The sequence below is a fragment of the Juglans regia genome, chromosome 12 (assembly GCF_001411555.2).
Source record: "Juglans regia cultivar Chandler chromosome 12, Walnut 2.0, whole genome shotgun sequence".
Taxonomy (NCBI): domain Eukaryota; kingdom Viridiplantae; phylum Streptophyta; class Magnoliopsida; order Fagales; family Juglandaceae; genus Juglans; species Juglans regia.
This window is the reverse complement of record NC_049912.1, coordinates 16,453,249-16,475,349: the sequence shown is the minus strand read 5'-3', so window position 1 is coordinate 16,475,349 and position 22,101 is coordinate 16,453,249. Positions and strand designations below refer to the sequence as shown.

Here is a 22,101-nt window from a genome sequence, read left to right as displayed (position 1 = left end):
TTGTTCAAGATGTATGCTACTGTGTATGGACAATGAATGATTTTTCCGCTTATGGACACTTGTCAAGTTGGAGTATTAAGGAAAAAATGGAATGTCCGACTTGTAACAAATATACCCAATCTAAATGGCTTACGTATGGGAGTAAACTATGCTTCATGGGTTATCGTTCATTTTTACTAGGTGACCATAGATGTCGTTAAAATTCTAGGATATTTGATCGCACAGTTGAATAGGGGCACCCTCCACCATATTTGTCTGGAGAAGATGTACTTGCACAATTTGTAGATGTCAGTTGTAATGAACTTGGTAAAAAGCAATGGAAGATAAAACGAACTGCGAATGAGTTGAATTGGACAAAGAATATTATATTGACTTTAAAATTGCGGCATAGTCTCAAAGTTATACATATAGAGAAAAATATATGTGAGTTCGTGTTGAGAAAATTGATGTTAATTGAAGAAAAAATGAAAGATACATTAAACTTACTGAAGAATGTGAAGCCATTGGAAATAAGACTAGAAATGCACTTGCAATAAAGTGGTTTGTCCGTCTACATGTCGATTGGGTGGTATACATTATCAAGGAACGTAATGGCTACATTTTGTGAGTGGCTAATGAAAATTAAATTACCAGACAGTTATGCATCAAATCTAACAAGGTGTGTGCGAACACATGACTGGAAAATGACTTGATTAAAAAGTCATGATTATCATTTATTTTTATAATATATCTTGCCTGTTGATATCCGTAGGTACTTGACAAGAGATGTGCACGTTACTTTGATTGAGTTAGGTACATTTTTTAAAGACTTATGTGCTAGAATGTTGAATATAGAAATTTTGAATCGTATGGAATAAGACATTGTTATAATATTGTGTAAGCTGAAGAGTATTTTCCCACCTTCATTCTTCGACGTCATAATTCACTTAGCCATTCATTTGCCACATGAGGCATGACTTGTAGAACCAGTCTCGTATAGATGGATGTATCCCATTGAACGGTTCCTTAGGAAATTGAAACGCACAGTGGATAACAAGGCCAGCCCAGAAGGATCAATTGCACAAACATATATTGATGATGAGTGACATACATTCTGTTCAATATACTTCCACGGAGTTGACACTAGATTTGATCGTCCGGAAAGAAACTTTGATGTTGACCAAGCAAGACAATGAAATTGGTTTTCTATATTTTCCCAACAAGTATGTCCACTTGGTGCAGTGTGTGGTTATGATTTGTACGAAAGAGAGTTCGAGAAGGCTCAGTTGTACGTGCTAAACAATTGCCCTGAGATAGAGAGCCACTTGAAGTAAGTTTTCATTATTTGTTAATTAATATTGTAATTTAGTTAACAAAATTATAAGAATATAAATTATTTGATAATCTTCAATTTCAGTAATCATATTAACATGCTCAAAGGACAGAAAGTAAATAATATAAAATAGAAACATGAAGAAAAGTTCCCGAAATGATTTGAATAATGGGTAATGACATTACGAATGCGAGTTTGAATTACCAAACAAATATATTGATTGCTTATTTTTGAATGTTTATGCTTTATTCAATATTTTGGTTATATAAATGCGTGTAAATAATCCAAACGATATACTAGAAAAATTGCATGCATTGGCGTGTGGCCCCTCGAGACGTGCTACTTGATATTCTCCATGTATTTCTCGGAGAAGTAGATATCACAATGGATCCAGAATGATATAAAAAAATGGTGGTGTCCTAGTCGAAGGAAGTCATGACAGGAAAACATTGATTTATATGAGGTCATTGTCGATATAATTGGAATGAGATATTTGGAGGAGCTTGTGATGTATCTGTTTAAGTGTGATTGGTTGGATTTAAACAATCCTTGCAAAGGGAGTGCGCAGTGATGAATATTTTTTTGAGTATTAATACATAAAAAAAAATGGTATGAAAATGATCATTTTATTTTGGCTTCCCAAACATCTCAAGTATTCTACTTAGATGATCCTAAGTTAGGAAATCAATGGCGAGTAGTACAAAAATTTTCTCCAAGAAATATATATGATGCTATCCCTATGGCGGAGGGATAAGATGAAGAAGAAGATGATCCCTCTACTCAAGAAGTATACCAGAGAGTCAACCCGTCTTTAACTTGTTTGTGAATTTGAGCCAATAAGATGATTTCATTACATAGGGAAGATATTGAGACTGAAATTATTGATGTGACAATTGAGAAAAATGTTGAGTCATCTGAAGTATCTACAGATGCTGAGGGTGAATGATCAAACGAAACTAATACAGATGATTGACTAGTTTTGTGTTCACATTATACTGTATGAAAAATCTTTTATGTAATGAATATATCAGTGTTTCGAAATTATGCCAACGAAGAGGATGGAAGTTTGCTTTTCATCTCTACCTGTTCCTAACTCTCCGTCTAACTTATCACTAGAGATTGACTTTACATAGCAAGATAAAAATCTAATAGTCATTCTATTTCAAATATGGTTATTCATACATATTACATGGTTTCTAACCATGATTTACTTCGTTTCTACAACAAATATTATATTTTATAAAGCTAATAGTATAATCTCGTCAAGGTCGAGGCAATATCAGAGGCGTGACGTGGAAAAATATTGTAAAGTGGGTAAGATTAAGGTTAACATTCTCGACAAACGTACTGAAGGCGAAGGACAACCAGCTGCTTGGCTTGCATCGCATGTGAATGCTCTTACACAAACTTATGTACCTTTGCCTACAAGTTCACGGTAGAAAGTCTCCCAAGATGTGAAAGAGCTTATCAAAAAGCTTTGTTTGGTAATGTTTAAATAATTGATTTATATTAACATTATTTAATATGTATGCAAAATTTAGAATATTCTGAGTGATAATATCGTTGTGTATATATTTTTTCAATGATAACTTTGAACTAAATTTTGGTCGGAGAGAGAAGCGTAAGACTGTCAATGAGCTTATGTGTAATGCATTTTACAAATATAAGACAATGTGTCATGAGCATTATAATAAGTTCTAGAATAAGAAAGATGCACGCCAACATCCTTTTTAGGACGTTCAACCTTCTGATTGAGAAAACTTTTGTGACATGTTTAAAGATTCATCATATAAGATAAATTAAATGATTTTTTTTATGTGTCCTATTTATAATTTTTGCTTCCTAATATTTAAAACTTCTATGCAGGCGCGAAATTTTATAAACAAAACAAATAGATTGAAGTTGAAGATTTATCATTATGTAGGCTCAAGATCTTTTCATCGCCTCTCTAAGAAATATGTAATGCTAATTTTTTTATTATATATTGTTTGTTATTTGGAGGTATTTTAATGACTTTATATCTCAACAAATGTCTCTTGTAGCAAGAGTCAGATACCAATTATGATCTAACAAAATTATATACTGCATCACATACTGATCATAATGGAGAGTGAATTCATCCCAATGTCTGTGAAAATTATGTGTAAGTATTATAATCTTTTTTAATTAAACATATTTGATTATTTTTTATGATATTAATTCTTTCTCTTGTGTGTAGGATAAAATAGTTTTTTTATGTGCTAAATCTGCGTCAGATCAAAATTTCTCAACAAGTGATATTAAAATTTTTACACAAGTTCTAGGTCAACTTTCAGGATATGAGGGGTTTGGGTCACTGTGTAAAGCCTTCTAACTTTCCTCATCGTCCAGGTATGCCTTTAACACCTCTATAACATTAGAGAAAATGAATTCTAAGATCAAAGAATTGACTACAAGTCAGCATGAATTAGAGGCTCAATTGGCAAAACAAGCAAATATGGAGATGCACATGAAACAACAAAAATAACAACAACAAGAGTTCAGGAGAGAGGTGCAACTCTAAATGCATATACTTATGCAATAGTTTAGGCCTCCAAGCAGCTGACTTATATTATACGTACAAATTTTGGGATCTATTTCTGTACGAAGAACGCTAGTACTATTGTTTTATTTATTTAGTTCGTACTTTTAAATATTATGTATGTCTATTTAGTTTTTCATTATTGAGTAAAATAAAATAGTTATCGTTCGAACAACCAAAAACCATTTGAATATTGATACAGAATATTCGAATGTAATCAGCATTAAAGATTCGAACAGTACTTGAAACATTTCGAACAAAATCTTCGAATATGAAATAAACGCTTGAATGTCATTCCATAACAAATTGTTTGATCCTATCGTGGTCCGATCAAATCTTTTACTCAATATGTTCAAACGTATTTTACTATTTGACCATCAAATTATCCGTTTGAAAGTTTCCTCATACCTTTTTGGTTGAATAGATCACTATTGATCAATCACTCATGATGGACACATTTGAACATATTTGGTGTCCGTACGTCATGTTTTTGCCGTTCGAACGTGATTCTGGGATTAAATTCAATCGTCTCAAAAAAATATTTCATTCGAAAGCGATTGAACGGTTTTACTCAAGTTCATCCCAAAAGATATTTTTTTGGGTTGAAATTGATATTTTTGTCCTAAAGTATCTTTTGGGACTGTTATTGGAATGACTTTAGGATGATTTTTTTTCATCCCAATAAATATTTTGGGAAGAAATCACAGGTTTTTGTGACTAAAATTTTCATCCCAAAAAATCACTTATGTTGAAGTGAGAAAATTGCGTTGCTGATTCAACAAGGCTGGATTCATCAATTATTGTTCAGCTCAAAGATATTCTTTGTGTCAATCCACATTATGTATTTTTTGATCTCTTGGTGACTCACCAAACTTGGAAATTCAAAAGATTCATATAAGATCAGATCCTAGTTTACATCAGCGTGCATTTAATTCCCTTACATCATCACAAGTTGCTGCAATTTGGATTGCAAATGATGATTCAGATTAGTTGACAAGGTGAGACGTTGTTGTTTTTAGTTATACTGGTGGAAGTCATATAGTTCAATATTACTTTGGCTACTATGATTCACTTCAATATCCATTTTTGTTTCCTTCTGGTGATATTGGTTGGCACCAAGGCATACAAAGAATAAAAAAAAAGGGAACCAAATTAGTAATTAGTAAAACAACTCGATCAATTAATCCTCAGCAATCAATGTCAGTAGATGAACTACTTGGAAAAGAACAATAAGGTTAGAATAATTTTTCCATATTGACATATTATACTCAAACATTAAAAGTATAATTTTATAATATTTTGTCACTCATTTACTTTGTAATCCTAAACAAAAAAAGAAAAGATCAAATGGTTTCATGCCATGAATGTTATTGTTACAAGTTACAAATCAGAGAAAATGTCAGATCTATTCTATTATTTTCAGGTCGTTTGTTGCAACAATTTGTAGTTGATATGTATGTTAAAATTGAGACATCAAGGTTGGATTATATCCATTCTAAGCAACAACAAATTCGATCAGAAGTATATCAAGGCATTGCTGATAGCATTTCACTTAGAGAAACGAATGCTTCAAAAATTGGAAAACATATTATTCTGCATTCATCTTTTATTAGGGGTCCAAGAGATATGCAAAAAAGATATATAGAAGCAATGTTTTTGATTTAGCGTTATAGCAAACCAGAAATTTTCTTAATAATGACATGTAACCCAAATTGGAAAGAAATTTCAAATGAATTGGGCCCACGAGAAGAGACACAAAATCATCCTGATTTGGTTGCATGAATTTTTTGAGTAAAATTAGAGGAATCAAGGGATCAGTTGTTCAAACGACAAATATTTTGAAAAGTTTCAGAATATGTATATGTAATTGAACATTAGAAAAGATGGCTTCCACATGCACATTTCTTAATTATATTACAAATAGATTGAAAGCTCAATGCTCCATAATCTTTTGACGAGATTGTGTCAGTGGAAATACCTATTAGAAATAAGAATTTGCATCTATATAATGTTATTGTCAAATATATGATGCATGGTCACTATGAAATATTAAATTTGATAAATGTATGCATGAAAAAAAACAGTAGCTACAAAAACTATTACCCAAAAAACTTTTCGTCAAATACAACAATTGGCAATTATAGTTTTCCACAATATAAACGTCTTGACAATGAAACTATTGTCAAAGTTAGGGGCTGCAATTTGGATAACCATTGGGTTGTTCTATATAATCTGTATTTAGTTACAACATTTGATTATCATAGCCATGACCGTGTTACTTTCAACTTGGTTTCTGAACAAAACACTAAACAAATCGATGAAATTGAACAATTTCAGTCAGCTTAATGGATAGCTGTAACTGAAGCTATGTGAAGAATATATAACTTTATTATTAATGAAACATATCCAGTAGTTTAAAGCCTATATTTACATCTTGAAAGATCAACATTAGGTGGCTTTTCGTGCACATGAAAACTTAAGCAATGTTCTCAACTCTGATTTGTCTACAAAATTAATGTTAACAGAATTCTTCACAACAAATCGAATAAATGAGAGTGCTAGAAACTTGTTATACAAAGAATTTCCAGAGTTTTATGTTTGGAGGCAACAATACAAAATTTTCAAAAAAGTGTAATAGGTCGAATTGTTACAGCAAATTCATTTGAAGGTGAAATGTATTATCTACAGATATTTCTAAATCATATAAGAGATCCTTTGTTATTTGGTGACCTCATAACAGCTAATAGTGTTATGACTCCAACATTTCGTGAAGTAGCTACCATGCACGGCTTGTTAGAAACAGATAGTATCTTAGATGATAGTTTATATGAAGTATCTCTATATCAAATGCCATTCAATTTAAGACGATTATTTGTATCAATATTGGTTTATTGTAATCCAACAAATCCAAGAGAATTTTGGAAACATTTGAACAAGATATGTCAACTGATTTTAAATCAGTTGAAAATTCTTCAACTAATATAAGAGTTCAGGTTCTGCGGTGTGTCTCTTCTACACTTGAATCAATGAGAAAAGATATTCATTCATTTCATCTTCTTGAAAATGACATTTATTTTGATGTAAATCAATTTGAATCTAGAGATATTGATGATGAATTAGCTGTTGTTATTCCATATGAAGATATTCTTGCAATAAGAGCTCTTAATAATGAACAAGATGTTTATAATTCAGTGTTGGAAAAGGTCCTTTCAAATGAAGCTACTGTATTCTTTATTGATGGTTCGGGTGGGAAAGGAAAAATATTTCTATACAAGGCACTTTCTGCTATGATAAGATCAAAATAATTATTAGCACTTCCAATTGCTTTATTTGGTGTTGCAGCATCTATTCTACCAGGAGGTCGAACAACGCATTCACGATTTAAAATTCCATTGGATATTCATAAACATAGCACATGTAGTGTTAGCAAACAAAGTACGCTCGTAGGTTTATTGCGTGTTACAAAATTAATCATATGGAATGAATCTCCTATGTCTATAAAGGAATCTATAGAAGCACTAGATAAAATTATTGAAACATCAATGATTCAGAATTACTATTTGGTGGCAAAATTGTTGTGCTTAGTGGAGATTTTCGTCAAATCTTACCTGTGATTTGTAAAGGAACAAGGCAAGGACAAATTAATGCCAGTTTGGTTTCTTTTTATTTATGGCCTACATTGATCAAGATTCGCTTAATTGAAAATATGCGAGCAAGATTAGATCCAAACTTTTCAAAATATGTATTGGAATTAGGCAACGGAATGCCATCAATTATAATTGATGAAAACATAAAAATTCCTGATGAAATGGTTATTCCTTATGAAAACGACACTAATTCTTTGGATCTTTTAATATATGTTTTCTTTCTTGATATTCTTGATTATTTAGTAAATTTTTCAGGTATGATGAATCAAGTCATATTAACACCAAAGAACAGTTTTGTTGATAAAATAAATGCATTGCTAATTCAAATATTTCCTGGTGAAATTACACGACATTAGAGTTTTGATGAAACAATAGATCCATTTGAACAAGCTGTTATGGAGGATTTTCTAAATGCTTTGACACGAAATAGACTTCCTCCACATGAATTGTTGGTCAAGATGACTTTTCCCATCATGTTGGTCAGGAACATTAATCCTTCATAAGGACTATGCAATGGAACAAGTGTAATTTGTCACAATTTTGATCATAATGTCATTGATGCAAAAATCGTAGTTGGACATCTCAGTGGAAAAAAGATTTTTATACAAAAAATCTCATTCTTACTAAATGTTGATGAAAATAGTGGCTTCCCACTCAAGCGACCTCAATTCCCTATCAGATTAAGCTTTGTAATGAGCATAAATAAGTCACAAGGACAATCATTAGATTTTGTTGGGATATATTTGCCTGAACCTATTTTTCACATGAACAATTTTGTGGTTTTATCAAGAACCAAAATTGCTTCTTCAATATGGATTTTAATACGACCAATCTCAACTGATGGATTTGAAAAGAATAGGACAAAAAATATTGTATTTACAAAATTGTTGAGATTAGCATCTTCAAATTAATGTTATACAGGTAATTAGATTCAATTGTATAATTTAAAATTAACTATTGAAACAAAATAGCATGTTTTATTTAATTTTGTGTTCCTTATGATCACTATTCTATTCTTTAATTTCTTGCAATTATAGAAAACAAACTATACTTTATATATTCATATAGTTGATATTTTCTTACATTAATAGCCTTCAAGATGCAGACAGTTTATATGTCAATTAAAGACATTACCCTAAGTACAAGAAATTAGAAAATGGAGATTATTGTGGCAGACAAGTCACCCAATTAATTAAGGTAAAATTGATTACCAATATTGTATCTTGTGACTTTGTCTACAAATTTTGACAATCAAAATTTGTATTTTCTAAATATTTTTATAGTGTAATATAAATATATATATATATATATATATATATATATATATATAAATATCTCAACAAGTATAGTCATAAGGGTGAAAACAACATGCATATATAGTATTACGAACAAGATTTCCTCTTTATCTGATCTTTAATTACGTACTTAAGATAATCTAATTATATATCAACTTACATATATATATTATAATACAATAAAAATTAATAAATATGAAATTATTCGATATATAATTTAATAATCAATCAGACTAATATTTAATGAATTGAGTCGAACTCATGCATTTTTGAACGAGTAAAATTGTTGAATAGTTAATTTATTTGTTTACAACGCCCACAATTAGTAAAATATATAAGTATCAGCTGCCCATTGGCCATGCTTTAATAAAATTATTACGAGTTTCCTCAACATATGTATATATATATTCGTTGTTTTTTACATTAGGGCCCCAAAAACAAGTGTACCATTGCCTACTTGCTTTTGTCCTTTGTTGTGTTTGTGATGGATTATTTGTGATGAGAATAATTATTTATGATAAAAGTAAATTCATTTTAATAGAAAATGATTATTTTTACCGTTATTACATATTTATTTTGATAAAAAATAATTATTTTTATAAAAAATAATTATTTTTATAAAAAATAACTGATTATAAATAAATATTTTTTTTGTAATGGCTGAATAATCTTTTTTTAATCATATGGATAATGGTTCTTTCTCGCGGACCTTCGTTCTTTAGAATTGGCTGACCTTCGGTCCATCAAAGTTCTCTGAACTCGGAATGGACGTCCAACATATCAGTACACTCCCAACTCCAATGAGTCTTGGAATTCTCAATTATCAACTTAAACTGCGTTTAATTAGACGTTGAGTTAAATTCTTTATAATAATAGTTAGTTAAAATGATGGAATAAATTTTATGAAGCTCACTTAAAATGAGTTTAGATGTTAAAATGAGTTTAAATATATTTATAAAAATTTAAACGTGTAAAGATGTGTTAAATTAAAAAATATATATATCTCACGTGTAAAGAAATTTTGAATTGATCTAATTAGTTTAGTAATATTTAATAATAAAATATTTGAATGTTAAACTTAACTTAAAATTAGATTGAACTGAGTTGATCTCATGAGTAGAGTCCAACAACAGAACGAGGCCTTAATAATTCTCAAGCTTTGAGCGACACCAAACTACCTATTGGTGAGGAAAAGCATGCGTTTTTTTGGTACATGACCCAATTTCTGATCAAATATGCAAAAGCTGGAGATATAAATTACAAGGATATATAAATTACATGGAGTACTAAAAAAAGGATAAATTACAAGAGAGAAGGAAAAGAGAGAGATTTAAGAACCGGATAATTTAGGGCACACGAAGTTTGGTATTTATACGTACTGCATGATGGAACGTCCAAGTCCAAACACAATACTACCACCATATAAAAAAACCATATAAATACATACATATATATTCCTATATATACATACATATTGACCGTTATTACTAGTCCTATTTAATTAGTAAATATTAATTATTAATACTCAAACAAAGACCCTGGGCACGGAATCTGGGGCCTTGCAGTCTACCTCCCTCAGCTCAGTCTTGAGCCCCTTTCCTCCACCATTTGCCAGTGGGTGTATTCCATGCGTTGACCCCGATATGTAAGCCCGATTCTCCCTCTCCTTCGCCACTGATATCCCATATCGGTCCTCAACATCTGCATCCGTTGGATCAGATATAGCTTAATTAGATGAGTGCATGCAGTATTTATATATAGAGCATGAACAAATAGTTCATATATAATATTTCTTCGTTAGATAATTAATTAGGTCGCACGTACCTTTGACAAGGTCTTCGTAGATCTGGCCATCCCGAGTGAAGGCCATCATCACCTGCGGGATCCCAAGAGGAAGATTGTCCTTCCTGTCAACCTGCCAGAAGTGGAAAACCTTCCCATACGTCTTGGCAAGCTTCTCCATGTCCTGCCTCTCTATCGGACCCGGAACTCCCGGCATGAACAGCAACCCACTCTTTACCTCGTACTCGTGGGAATGCCATAGTCGCTTCTCGTCGTCCGGCAGCGTCAGGAACAGGGGCTCTGATATGACATACTCCAGCCCGATAAGCCGAGCGTCGGCGTCGGGGCTGTCGTAAATGAGGCACTGGCGCATCTCCTCGTTTTGATGTGCGCAGTAGTGATGCGCCTCGACTTGGCGAGTCATGTCATAGGAATAAAAATGGAACCTGAAAGAGCCAGAGTGAAAAGCTCATGAAGATTAGTTCAAGAACAAAGAAATGAAATAACAAAGGAGCTAGAGGGGAGATTAATCATACGCGCAGAGATGCTGGTGGATCTGGTTGATAGGAGCAAAGCTTTGGATGGTGGCAGTGGCCGTCTCAAGGAAGGCCGTGCCAGTCTTGGTTGGCTCGCCTGGAACCTCTGGGTGAGTACTCGACATGATTTGTTGCTTCAGTTTTGTAATTGTTTGCTTAATTCTCAAACGAAGGAAGGGGGATGGATGGATGAGCTAGCTGTGCTTATTCAGTAATATTATTGGCAGGACAGGGCAGTGCAACATGGGAGGCAGGACTCGGGATGCAGAGACCGGTGAGGCTGTTGCATGCGGTGTCACGCGTGTCATAGGATCTGCTAGATGTGCCCCGTAGCAGTTGTCACGTGCCTAATAACGTGGCTTCTTTTCAGGAACTCATTCCCAAGTCTCCTTGCCAAATGGCAGCTTTTCAGGTCCAATCTGTCCAGATGGCCACGCACTAGCACCCTGCCTAAGGCTGTGCAATTAACTTGTGTATCCGACCCGACCGAGATTTCCGATCCGGGAAATGGCCGCCCCAAACAAAACGGATTGATAGGGATGAAAAAATAAAAACCGTGAGATTAGATATGGAAGAAGTGGTTAAGAAGTGAGATCATAATTAATTAAGTTATGTTACTCATCAACCAACACCACACATCATATTATTGGAATTAAAGGAGGACAATTCTCAAACACTTGGAAGGCCACTAGACTAAACGTGGCATGATGATTTAATTCATATTTAATGTGCTGTAAAATACAATTTACGTATTTACCATTCTGTTATTTGATTTTCTGTGCTATAAATAACAACTGTATATGACAAATGAATTACGAAGATTTTTCACCACCTCACTCTTCACGTTCTCTACTTTATGTTATTCTCCTTTCTTGCATGTGCTCAAAGCAGTTATTCCATCACTCAAGCTGCGAACGTATCATGGTTAATATGATATCAGAGCAATGACGGAAAACACAGAATCCTCCAAGCAATCCAAAAATGAAAACAACCCTTATCATCCTGCTAGCCCCTACTACATTCAACCTGGAGAGGGAGCCTCATCTCCCTTAGTTCCTGATTTGCTCACCACAGAAAATTATGTAACCTGGGCAAGAACAATGCAATATCAAAAATAAGCTTGGATTCATTGATGGTACAATCACCAAACCAACAAACATTTATGATCCTCTCATCGCACCATGGGAGCGCTGCAATGACATGCTCATAGCCAGGATCCAACATTCAGTTAGCTCACAACATAGATCAAGCATTGCGCACGCAGATACTGCCAAGAGCGTTTGGAATGACCTTCGAGAGAGATTCTCCATCCAAAATGCCCCTCGGATTTTCCAAATCACAAAATCCATTTCATCCTCAACGCAGGACACTGATTCCGTAAGCCAGTATTATAATAAACTCAAAGTGTTCTGGGATGAGCTCGAGATCTATGAACCCTTGCCCGCTTGCACTTGTGGAGCTATCAAAACGATGCTGGGCTACACTCATCGTAACAAGGTGATGCAATTTCTTGTTGGACTTGACGATTCTTACGACTCTGTTCGTGCGCAGATATTATTACATGATCCACTTCCTACACTCAATCGGGCTCTCTCCCTTGTTCAACAAGAGGAATGACGTCACCAGTTGCATTCTGTACCTTCTCCTTTAGCTATGGTTGCTAAGGGACCAGATCATCGCAACTCCACCACAAACCGTAGAGAACGACTTTTTTGCTCTCATTGCAATATACCGGGACACTCCCTGGAGCGTTGCTTCAAAGCAAACCCTAACCTCCCAGTGTGCCTACATTGCTGTATACTTGGACACATCAAAGAAAAATGCTACCGATTGAATGGTTTTCCTCCTGGCCACAAGAACAACAACAAATTTAAATCCTCAGCTAATCAATCCTTTGTTGCACAGGAGGAAATTAACTTTGGTCCGCCTATTACTCGAGAGCAGTACAACCAAATCCTTGCCTTACTCAATCCTTCCCATGGTGATGATATTCCACCTGCTGCAAACAACGTTCATGCCAGTTCCCCTCCTGTTTCTGGTATTTCATCTTTTAACACAACATCACATCTACAAACATACTGGATTATAGACACAGGTGCTACAGATCATATGATCTGTAGCCCAAAATTCTTCACTCACAATATCAGGTCAGTTTCTCGCATGATCAAACTTCCCAATGGCTCTACCACAGTTGCTACACACGTTGGTGATGTACACTTATCACCTCATTTGATTCTTCACTGTGTGCTATGTGTGCCTGAATTTTCTTTTAATCTCATATCTGCAAATTCCTTGACACATCATTCTAATTGTTGTCTCCTATTTTTTTCCAACTCTTGTTATATCCAAGACCTTTCATCATGGATGACGATTGGAGTGGGAGCGGTGCGTGATGGCTTATATCACTTGCAACTATCCAGACCCAAACCAAACACATTGCAATGGCATTTTCATACCTTATTTCCTTCAATTTCCGTTAATCACACTACTACTACCAAGTTTGATCAATTTACATTGTGGCATTTTCGCCTTGGACATAGTTCCATGGTTCACCATATATTAAATGACATTGATTCTGGTTTCAAACATTTTGATCAATCCAAAATTCCTTGTGACATTTGCCCCCTTGCCAAGCAACACAGATTGCCTTTTCCAACCGTGGCATCGAACGCCTCAAAAGCTTTTGATGTTATTTCAGTCGATATTTGGGGACCTAACCAAACACAATCATACGATGGTGCTAAATATTTTCTTACCATTGTTGACCAATTCTCAAAGTGTACTTGGTTATATCTGCTTAAAACCAAATCTGAAGCTAGAAGCTCACTCTTAAATCTTTTTTTCTCTTATTAACACTCAATTCAACACTCAAATCAAAACCATTCGATCCGATAATGGTGCCGAATTCCACATGCCAGTTTTTTATAACTTCAAGGGTGTCTTACATCAAACAACATGTGTTGCCACACCCCAACAAAATGCACTTGCTGAACGCAAACACCAACATATTCTTAATGTGGCACGGGCACTCAAATTTCAATCCGGTTTATCACTTCAATATTGGTCTGATTTTGTCACCACTGCAGTGTACTTAATTAATCGAACACCTACTCCAACCCTCAACTACAAAACCCCATTGGAAGTTCTTTACAAAACCAAGCCATCCTATAACCATTTTAAAGTCTTCGGATGCTTTTGCTTTGCCTCCACCTTATCACATGCAAGAGCAAAATTTGAACCTCGAGCTCGAAAATGCCTATTTCTTGGATATCCTTATGGCGTCAAGGGTTATAAAATACTTGACCTCGCCACTCAGCAAGTATTAATTTCCCGAAATGTCATTTTCCATGAAGAAATATTTCCTCTCAAACAACAACTCAACACTACACCACTCATTCCCTCTCAAACACCTTCCCACTTACCCTTCGACAATTATTCCTTCCCTGATCATGTTGACACAATAAACTCTCCACCTTCCTCACCTACTCACACTCGCACAACACACTTAGACACTACAGCTTCACCCTTTCATAATTCAAACGACCCTATCAATGAAGTAACCCAACCTTCTAATCATGATGATACTTCCCAAGTTCTTCGTAAATAAACTCGAACAAAGACAGCCCCTGCATTCCTACGTGACTACCATTGTCAATAAGTCACCACCACCAATCCTCACCAATCGGCATCAACAATGATTGCTCCTGGATCTTCTTCTCCATCAGGTATAATGTCTCTTTTCCCATTTCCTCTGTTCTATCCTATGCATCATTATCTCCTCAGTTTCAGGCATTCACCACATCTGTCTCCATAAATTTTGAACCAACATCCTATACACAAGCTATCAAATATCCAATTTGGCGTGAGGCAATGGATCAGGAACTTGCTGCTCTTGAGCTCAATGAGATTTGGACCATTGTTGATCTGCCACAAGGCAAGAGACCGATTGATTGTAAGTGGATTTACAAGTTGAAATTCAATGCCGATGGAACTGTGGAAAGAGCTAAAGCACGATTAGTCGCAAAGGGTTTTACCCAACGTGAAGGTATTGATTTTCACGATACATTCTCACCCGTTGCTAAAATTGTTTCAATCCGTTGTCCCTTGGCAGTTGCTGCAATCAAAGAATAGGAATTACAACAGCTTGATATAAATAACACCTTCTTGTATGGCGAGCTTACTGAAGAACTCTATATGAGGCCACCACTTGGCCATTTTGCATCCAAGACCACTCAAGTTTGCCGCCTGCAAAAGAGTTTATATGGCTTGCGACAAGCTTCCCGTCAATGGAATGCCAAATTAGTTTCATCCCTTGCTGAATTTGGTTTTGTGCAATCCAAGGCTAATTATAGCCTCTTCACCAAGTGCACTGCCACCTCATTCATCGCACTATTCGTGTATGTCGATGACATTATTCTCATGAGCTCAGACACCAATTCAAGCGATGCCGTTAAGGAATTCTTGGAGACCAAATTTCGCATAAAAAATTTGGGCAAGTTACGATACTTCCTTGGCATGGAAGTGGGCCGCACACAAGCTGGGATCCAACTATGCCAACGCAAATATGCGCTAGATATTCTTGCTGAAACTGGACTTTTGGCGACTAAACCATCTCCCTTACCAATGGAACCAAACATCAAGCTCAAACGGGATGAAGGTGAATTGTTTCATGATCCAGCACTTTACAGAAAATTGGTTGGTAAGTTGCTCTACTTAACCAACACACGGCCAGATTTGAACTATAGTGTCAACTTGTTAAGCCAGTTTATGGACAACCCGAGAGTGCCACATTATGATGTTGTTCTTAAGGTCCTTAAATATGTTAAAGGAACTCCGGGACAGGGCATTTTTCTTCCAGCAAATTCCAACATTGAACTTGTCGCCTACTCCAACGCCAACTGGGCAACTTGCCCCGACACCCGTCGATCTACTACCGGATTTTGTGTGTTCATTGGAAAATCTCTTGTTTCTTGGAAGTCAAAAAAGCATAACACAATTTCAAGGTCATCTGCTGAGTCAGAATACAGAGCTATGGCAGCCGTAGTTTGCGAGCTCACTTGGGTTCTCTATCTGCTTACAGACTTGCGCATTACCATTGGAACACCTACTACTCTATACTGTGATAACATTGCCGCCATGCACATCGCTGCGAATCCGGTATTTCACGAGCGCACCAAGCATATTGAACTAGATTGTCATCTAGTTCGTGATAAAATCTTAGCAGGACAAGTCAAAATTGCTCACGTGTTCTCCTCTGCTCAATTGGCAGATTTGCTTCCTAAACCACTGCACTCGCCAGTTTTTCAACGATTATTATTCAAGATGAGAGTCATCAATGTTTACTCTCCATCTTGCGGGGGCATATTGGAATTAAAGGAGGACAATTCTCAAACACTTGGAAGGCCACCAGACTAAACGTGGCATGATGATTTAATTCATATTTAATGTGCTGTAAAATAAAATTTACGTATTTACCATTCTGTTATTTGATTTCCTGTGCTATAAATAGCAACTGTATATGACAAATGAAGTACGAAGATTTTTCACCACCTCACTCTTCACGTTCTCTACTTTCTGTTATTCTCCTTTCTTGCATGTGCTCAAAGCAGTTATTCCATCACTCACGCTGCAAACGTATCATCGTTAATACATATATATTTTAATTTTTTTTAATCTAATTCCTGCTAAACTAATTAAATTGTTCTATTTATTATCTATATATAACATTTATTATGAAAAAAAGAAAAAAAAATTAAAAAAAAATATGATTTGTGGTACGTAGGATTAAATAAATTATTCTAGTTACTTATGGAAAGAGAGAGGAATGCATGTAAGCAGAACATGCTTTGAGGTACAACTTCCTTTTCTTGATTTTTATTGTCAAAGACTCATAATCAATACAAAAGGGAAAACACTATGGATACAAAGAGATTCTACAAAGGGATCCCACATACAGATGTTGCATGTCTAATTTTTTTTTTATTCCTTTTCCCCTTCTCCCCGATGTCTCTTTCTCTTGTTCTCTTTTTTTTTTCCTTCCTTTTTTCTTCCATCTCCCCTCATCCCCGTGCCTCTCCTCTCCTCACTTTCTGGATTGTGTAAAAATGAAAATTCAAAAATGTGTAAAAATGTCTTTTTTATCTCTTAGAACTCACTTTGAATGTGTAAAAATGGAAGGATTACCTAAAAAAATTGGAACTCAAAGAAGATGAGTGAGAAACGGGAATACTTGGAACTCACTTTCTCCAAAGAGTGATATTTCCTGGGGAAAAAAAAAAAAAGGAGGAATGAAGCCGGCGATAGATAGTTGACAAAAAAAAAAAGAGGAATGAAGCCGGTGATAGATTGTTGAAAAAACAAAAAGAAGAGGAATGAAGCTGGCGATAAATAGTTGAAAAAAAAAAGAAGAGGAGGAAGGAAGCTAGTGATAAATACATGGAAAAAAAAAAAGAAAAAAAATAAGAGGAATGAAAAAATGGAAACCAGAGAAGGATTGAGAGAGAGAGAGAGAGACCAGGTAAGGGAGAGGGACGTTGTCAAGCTTGAGTGTGTGAATGAGTGAGTTGTGTAGTTTGCTAAAAAAATGTGGGACATTGTCCAGAGACGTGTGGGACATTGCGTGAAGGAGTTGCAGATGGGATGGCTGGCAGTAATGCAGCAGCTATGAAAAAATAAACAAAAAACTGATGTGGCTTTATGCCACATCAGTGTGTGGGATCCCTTTGTGGGATCTCTGTGTATCTGTAGTAGTTCCCATACAAAAGCAGGTTCAAGCAAAAAATCTAGCAATTGTATGTTGATATGTCACAAATCAAAGCAGAGAGAGTTAAAATCAGAAATTCAATCCACTAGACCGCTGGTGTTAGTAACCATGGAAAATCGGAATAGTGGAAAATTTTGATTTTTTGAAACTATATTTGGGTTCGAAAATTCGGTTAATATGTTTTGTCCGAAAGTTTACTTTTTCGGGTTGGGTCGACATAGAGATTTTTCCAAAGCACATTATGAAGCTCACTTATTTCTTTAATTAATTGAAGGAAATGAAGATTGAGTTGGTAGACAATTTTCTTGCATTGCAAGTACTTGAGTCTTTACCATCTCAATTTGATGGACTTAAGACCATATATAAGGCTGAGAAGGAAAAATGGAGCTTGAGCAAAATGATTGATATTGTCACTCAAGAGGAAGAGATGATGAATAAGAGAGTCTCATGTTGCTCTCATGGTGTCACGAGATGGTGGATACCCAAAGAAGAAGTTCTCAAAGGGGGGTCCGAACAAGAAGTTATTCAATGTAAAGAATTTTGGATCAGAAGAACACTCTACTTAGGCCTAAGTTAGAAACCTTCAAAGGAAAGTGCATCTTTTGTACTTTGTTTGGGCACAACAAGGTGGACTGCAAAAGGTTTAAGCCATGGTTAGACAATAAAGGTACACCTTTGATGCTAGCGTGCTTTGAGCCTAATCTAATTGATGTGCCTTCTGATACTCGGTGACTGGTGCAACCATTTACATTACAAATTTCTTGCAAGACTTAAGCAACAATAGAAAGCTGAATGATAGAGAATTATTGGTGAACATGGGAGATGGAGTAAAGGTTAAAGTTGAACCCATTGGAACTGTTAACATTTTCTTGACGTTTAATCATATTTTGAATTTGGTAGACATTGCTTATACACCTTCCATTAGGAGAAATCTTGTCTCTATAGCTCATTTAGACAAATGAGGATACACTTTTTCTTTTGGAAATTAATGGAAAGGTTACTATACATTATGACTCTATTATGGATGGTTCTTATATATTATTTGATGGCATGTATAAAATTCACTTAATTCCTAATTTAACTCATTGCACTTCTGTTGTTCTTGTTGTAAACTAGCATAGATTTTATATTGGTCTTGAACTCATAATGGGATGAGTTAAAAATATTAACACATGAGGAAGTCCATTCTCTCACCCAAAATATAATAAAATTAGCCTAATGGATTTTATTATCTTGCTTGTTAAGGTTAGAGAACTTTTTTCTCAGTCAAAATCACTATTGTCAACAGCCACCTAGAGTAATAATGGATATGGGTTCTTCAAGTCATAGAGATAATTTCTTAACCCTTTTAGTTGCACAAGCTATGAATCAAATGAGATAGCTTGAATTGAAATCTTCTAATATATCAATGACCCATGGACTAGAAATTAGAAAGCCAAAAGAGATGGATGATGTGAATGAGATACCTTGGCACAACAGTAATTGAAAAAAAAAAAACCTCAAATCTCCCATCCAAAAATCTACTAATGAAAAAAATGATAGAAAAGAGAAAGCACATGCATATATCCATAAGAAACGAATGCAATAAGCTATAGTGTTTTTGAATATTGAGGAAACCCATGGGTCTCCATTTCTTAAAAGGAGACCCACGTTACTCTCCTTCTCAAATGAGAGTGTTGATGTCGTGTTTCGCGGGCCTAAGCAATTCCACACCGATAGTACCACGGAGTGAATTATTTAGAGCCCTCGGCAGTATTTCGGTGCGGCTGTATGGTGGTAGTTCGTACATCTATGGCGGTGAATGAAAAATAAGTGTAGGAAAAGTAAAAGAGATGGACACCAAAATTTACGTGGTTCGGCAACGTGCCTACGTGCACGGGGGATTGGGGAGGGAAGTATCCGCTATAATATATCTATTTACAGTCATTCATAGATCCTCATATCTCAATATATAGAGAATGTTGGAATTTTTCCTATTGGAGACGCTGTCTTCCTCGAGAGGTTGTTGACCTTTTTTATGTTGTCTCCATCAATCTCTTTTTTGATCCGTCTGTTGATCGTCCTCCCTTCCTATGTTGTCCGGGAATCTCCTTTTATATGTTTGCTTGACCTTTTATGTACATGTCAGTCTGCCATGAGTTGGCAGATCTCCCTTGCGTGAACACTTTGCCTTATTTCCCTAACCCTCTGACATTTTACAGCCCTCATATCCCTCTTGTCTCCCTCTTGTCTCATTCTTTGTCTCTAGTGATGTCTTGATGGGCTGGGCCCAATTTATGGGCTATGGGCATTTTTCCACTTCACAGAATCTCGCTAATTTTTAGCACATTTATTGGCTGGAAATTATAACAGTTTTGATGTTGAGAGAGACTTTATAAGGATTTATGACCTGGGCAAATGTTGAAGGTGAACGGGTTTTGCAAACTGATATCTAGCATTTTAATGAATAAGCATATGCTACGAGCACGGAGCTTAAATATGGTAGGAGATGTACTCGACAGCGAATGGTGAGAGCACGGATCTCAGATGTCGTGGGAGATGTGCTCGACCATGTATGATGCGAGCGCGGAGCTTGAATACGGTGGGAGATGTACTCGACCGCATATAGCGCTAGTGCGAAGCTCGAATGGTGCGGGAGATGGACTTGACCATGTAAAGCTCGAGTGTAGAGCTCGAATGGAACGGGAGATGGACTCGACTGCGTATAGTGCGAGCGCGGAGCTTGAATGTTGCAGGAGATGGACTCGACCGCATAAAGTGTAGCACGGAGCTCGAATGGTGCGAGAGATGGACTCGATCGCGTATAGTGCGAGTGCAGAGTTCGAATGGAGCTGAAGATGGAACCGACCACATATAGGGTGAGCGCGAAGCTTGAATGGAGCGGGAGATGGACTTGACCGCGTATAGTGTGAGCGTAGAGTTTGAATGGTGTGAGAGATGGACTCGACCACGTAAAATGTGAACGTGGTGCCGCGAGAGTCTAGTGACTTGGTCTTGTTGATGGAAATTTCGCTAATGGAGATTCTATCACTGCCAATGCATTGTAGGCAGCAACCTTGCACGAAGCTCGACAAGTCATTAGGACTTGCATTTCGAATAGCTGTTAGCAGGGCAAAACTTGTGACTCTAATCCTGTGTTATATACTTTGTGGCCAATCTAGAGACCAGGCTTGTATCTCGCAAAAGTCGGCAAGTCCAGTCTCAGGACTGGCTTGTATTCCGACTGGCACTTATAGGTTGGCAGAGCCGAAGGGGTCACCATTGTGGACTTTATAGGTTGGCAAAGCCGAAGGGCCCTACTCCCTCACCAATGCATTTCAAATGGTGCTTATAGGTTCGGCTCTACTTCCTCACCAATGCATTCCTATTGACACTTATAGGTTGGCAGAGTCGAAGGGCTCTACTCCATCACCAATTCATTCCCATTGGCACTTATAGGTTGGCAGAACCGAAGGGCCTTGCTCCCTGACCATTTCATTCTGATTGACAGTTATATGTTAGCAAAGCCGAAGGGCGCTGCTCCCTCACCATTGCATTCCGATTGGCACTTATAGGTTGGCAGAGCTGAAGGCCTTGCTCCCTCACCAATGCATCACAGGCAGCAACCTTGCACGAAACTCGACAAGTCATTGGGACTTGCATTTCGAATAGTTGTTAGCAAGTTAAAGCTCGTGACTTTGGTCCTATGCTATATACTTCGTGGCCAATCTAGAGACTAGGCTTGTTTCTGGTAGGTCGGGCAATTCTTGACCTTTTGCTCCCGGCAGTTCATTTTGATGAAGTTGTACTGGGTACCAAGCGGTGCCCAGATGGCCCATACTGGGATACTTATCTAGTGGAAGCTTTATTCACCATTCAGAATTTATTCAGTGCACTAAAAAATATCATTTTTCCACCTTCATTGTGTTCTTCTTCTGTGTTATCTTAGACTGTTCATCAACTCTTCATTCCATCAATTTTAGTTTGTTCTTCTTCACATCACGAGCTCTGAGATCGGGTTGTTGTCGGCATATGAAGGACACACTAGTTATGGGACAACAGACATCCCACAGACGGCGTCACTGTTGATGTCGTGTTTCATGGGCCTGGGCCATTCCACGCCGATAGTGCCACGATGTGAATTATTTGGAGCCTCTGGCAGTGTTTCGGTGCGGCTGTACAGTGGTGGTTCGTACATTATGATGGTAAATGGAAAATAAGTGTAAG

The 22,101-nt window shown here is 36.3% G+C and overlaps 2 protein-coding genes across 2 annotated transcripts; one reads left to right on the top strand and one right to left on the bottom strand.

Moving 5' to 3' along the window:
- Positions 1–10,050: 10,050 nt before the first annotated feature.
- Positions 10,051–11,449, bottom strand: LOC109015898 (oil body-associated protein 1A-like). Its single transcript, XM_018998346.2, has 3 exons — positions 11,133–11,449; positions 10,639–11,042; positions 10,051–10,515 (listed from the first exon to the last, which is right to left on the bottom strand). Exons 1-3 carry the CDS (start codon positions 11,255–11,257, stop codon positions 10,340–10,342), a joined length of 705 nt encoding a protein of 234 aa, XP_018853891.2. The 5' UTR covers positions 11,258–11,449; the 3' UTR covers positions 10,051–10,339.
- A 3,877-nt stretch (positions 11,450–15,326) lies between these two features.
- LOC109019261 (uncharacterized mitochondrial protein AtMg00810-like) lies at positions 15,327–16,547 on the top strand. Its single transcript, XM_019001532.1, has one exon. The coding sequence runs from the start codon at positions 15,327–15,329 to the stop codon at positions 16,545–16,547; it is 1,221 nt and encodes a 406-aa protein (XP_018857077.1).
- Positions 16,548–22,101: the final 5,554 nt, after the last annotated feature.

What these genes read in the sequence shown, in the direction of transcription:
- LOC109015898 (XM_018998346.2), bottom strand. Translation starts at nt 11,257, where the DNA reads ATGTCGAGTACTCACCCAGAGGTTCCAGGCGAGCCAACCAAGACTGGC. An exon ending in ATCCACCAGCATCTCTGCGC is followed by an intron (nt 11,043 to 11,132) that starts GTATGATTAATC and finishes TGGCTCTTTCAG; the next exon opens with GTTCCATTTTTATTCCTATG. An exon ending in CTACGAAGACCTTGTCAAAG is followed by an intron (nt 10,516 to 10,638) that starts GTACGTGCGACC and finishes CAACGGATGCAG; the next exon opens with ATGTTGAGGACCGATATGGG.
- LOC109019261 (XM_019001532.1), top strand. Translation starts at nt 15,327, where the DNA reads ATGAGGCCACCACTTGGCCATTTTGCATCCAAGACCACTCAAGTTTGC.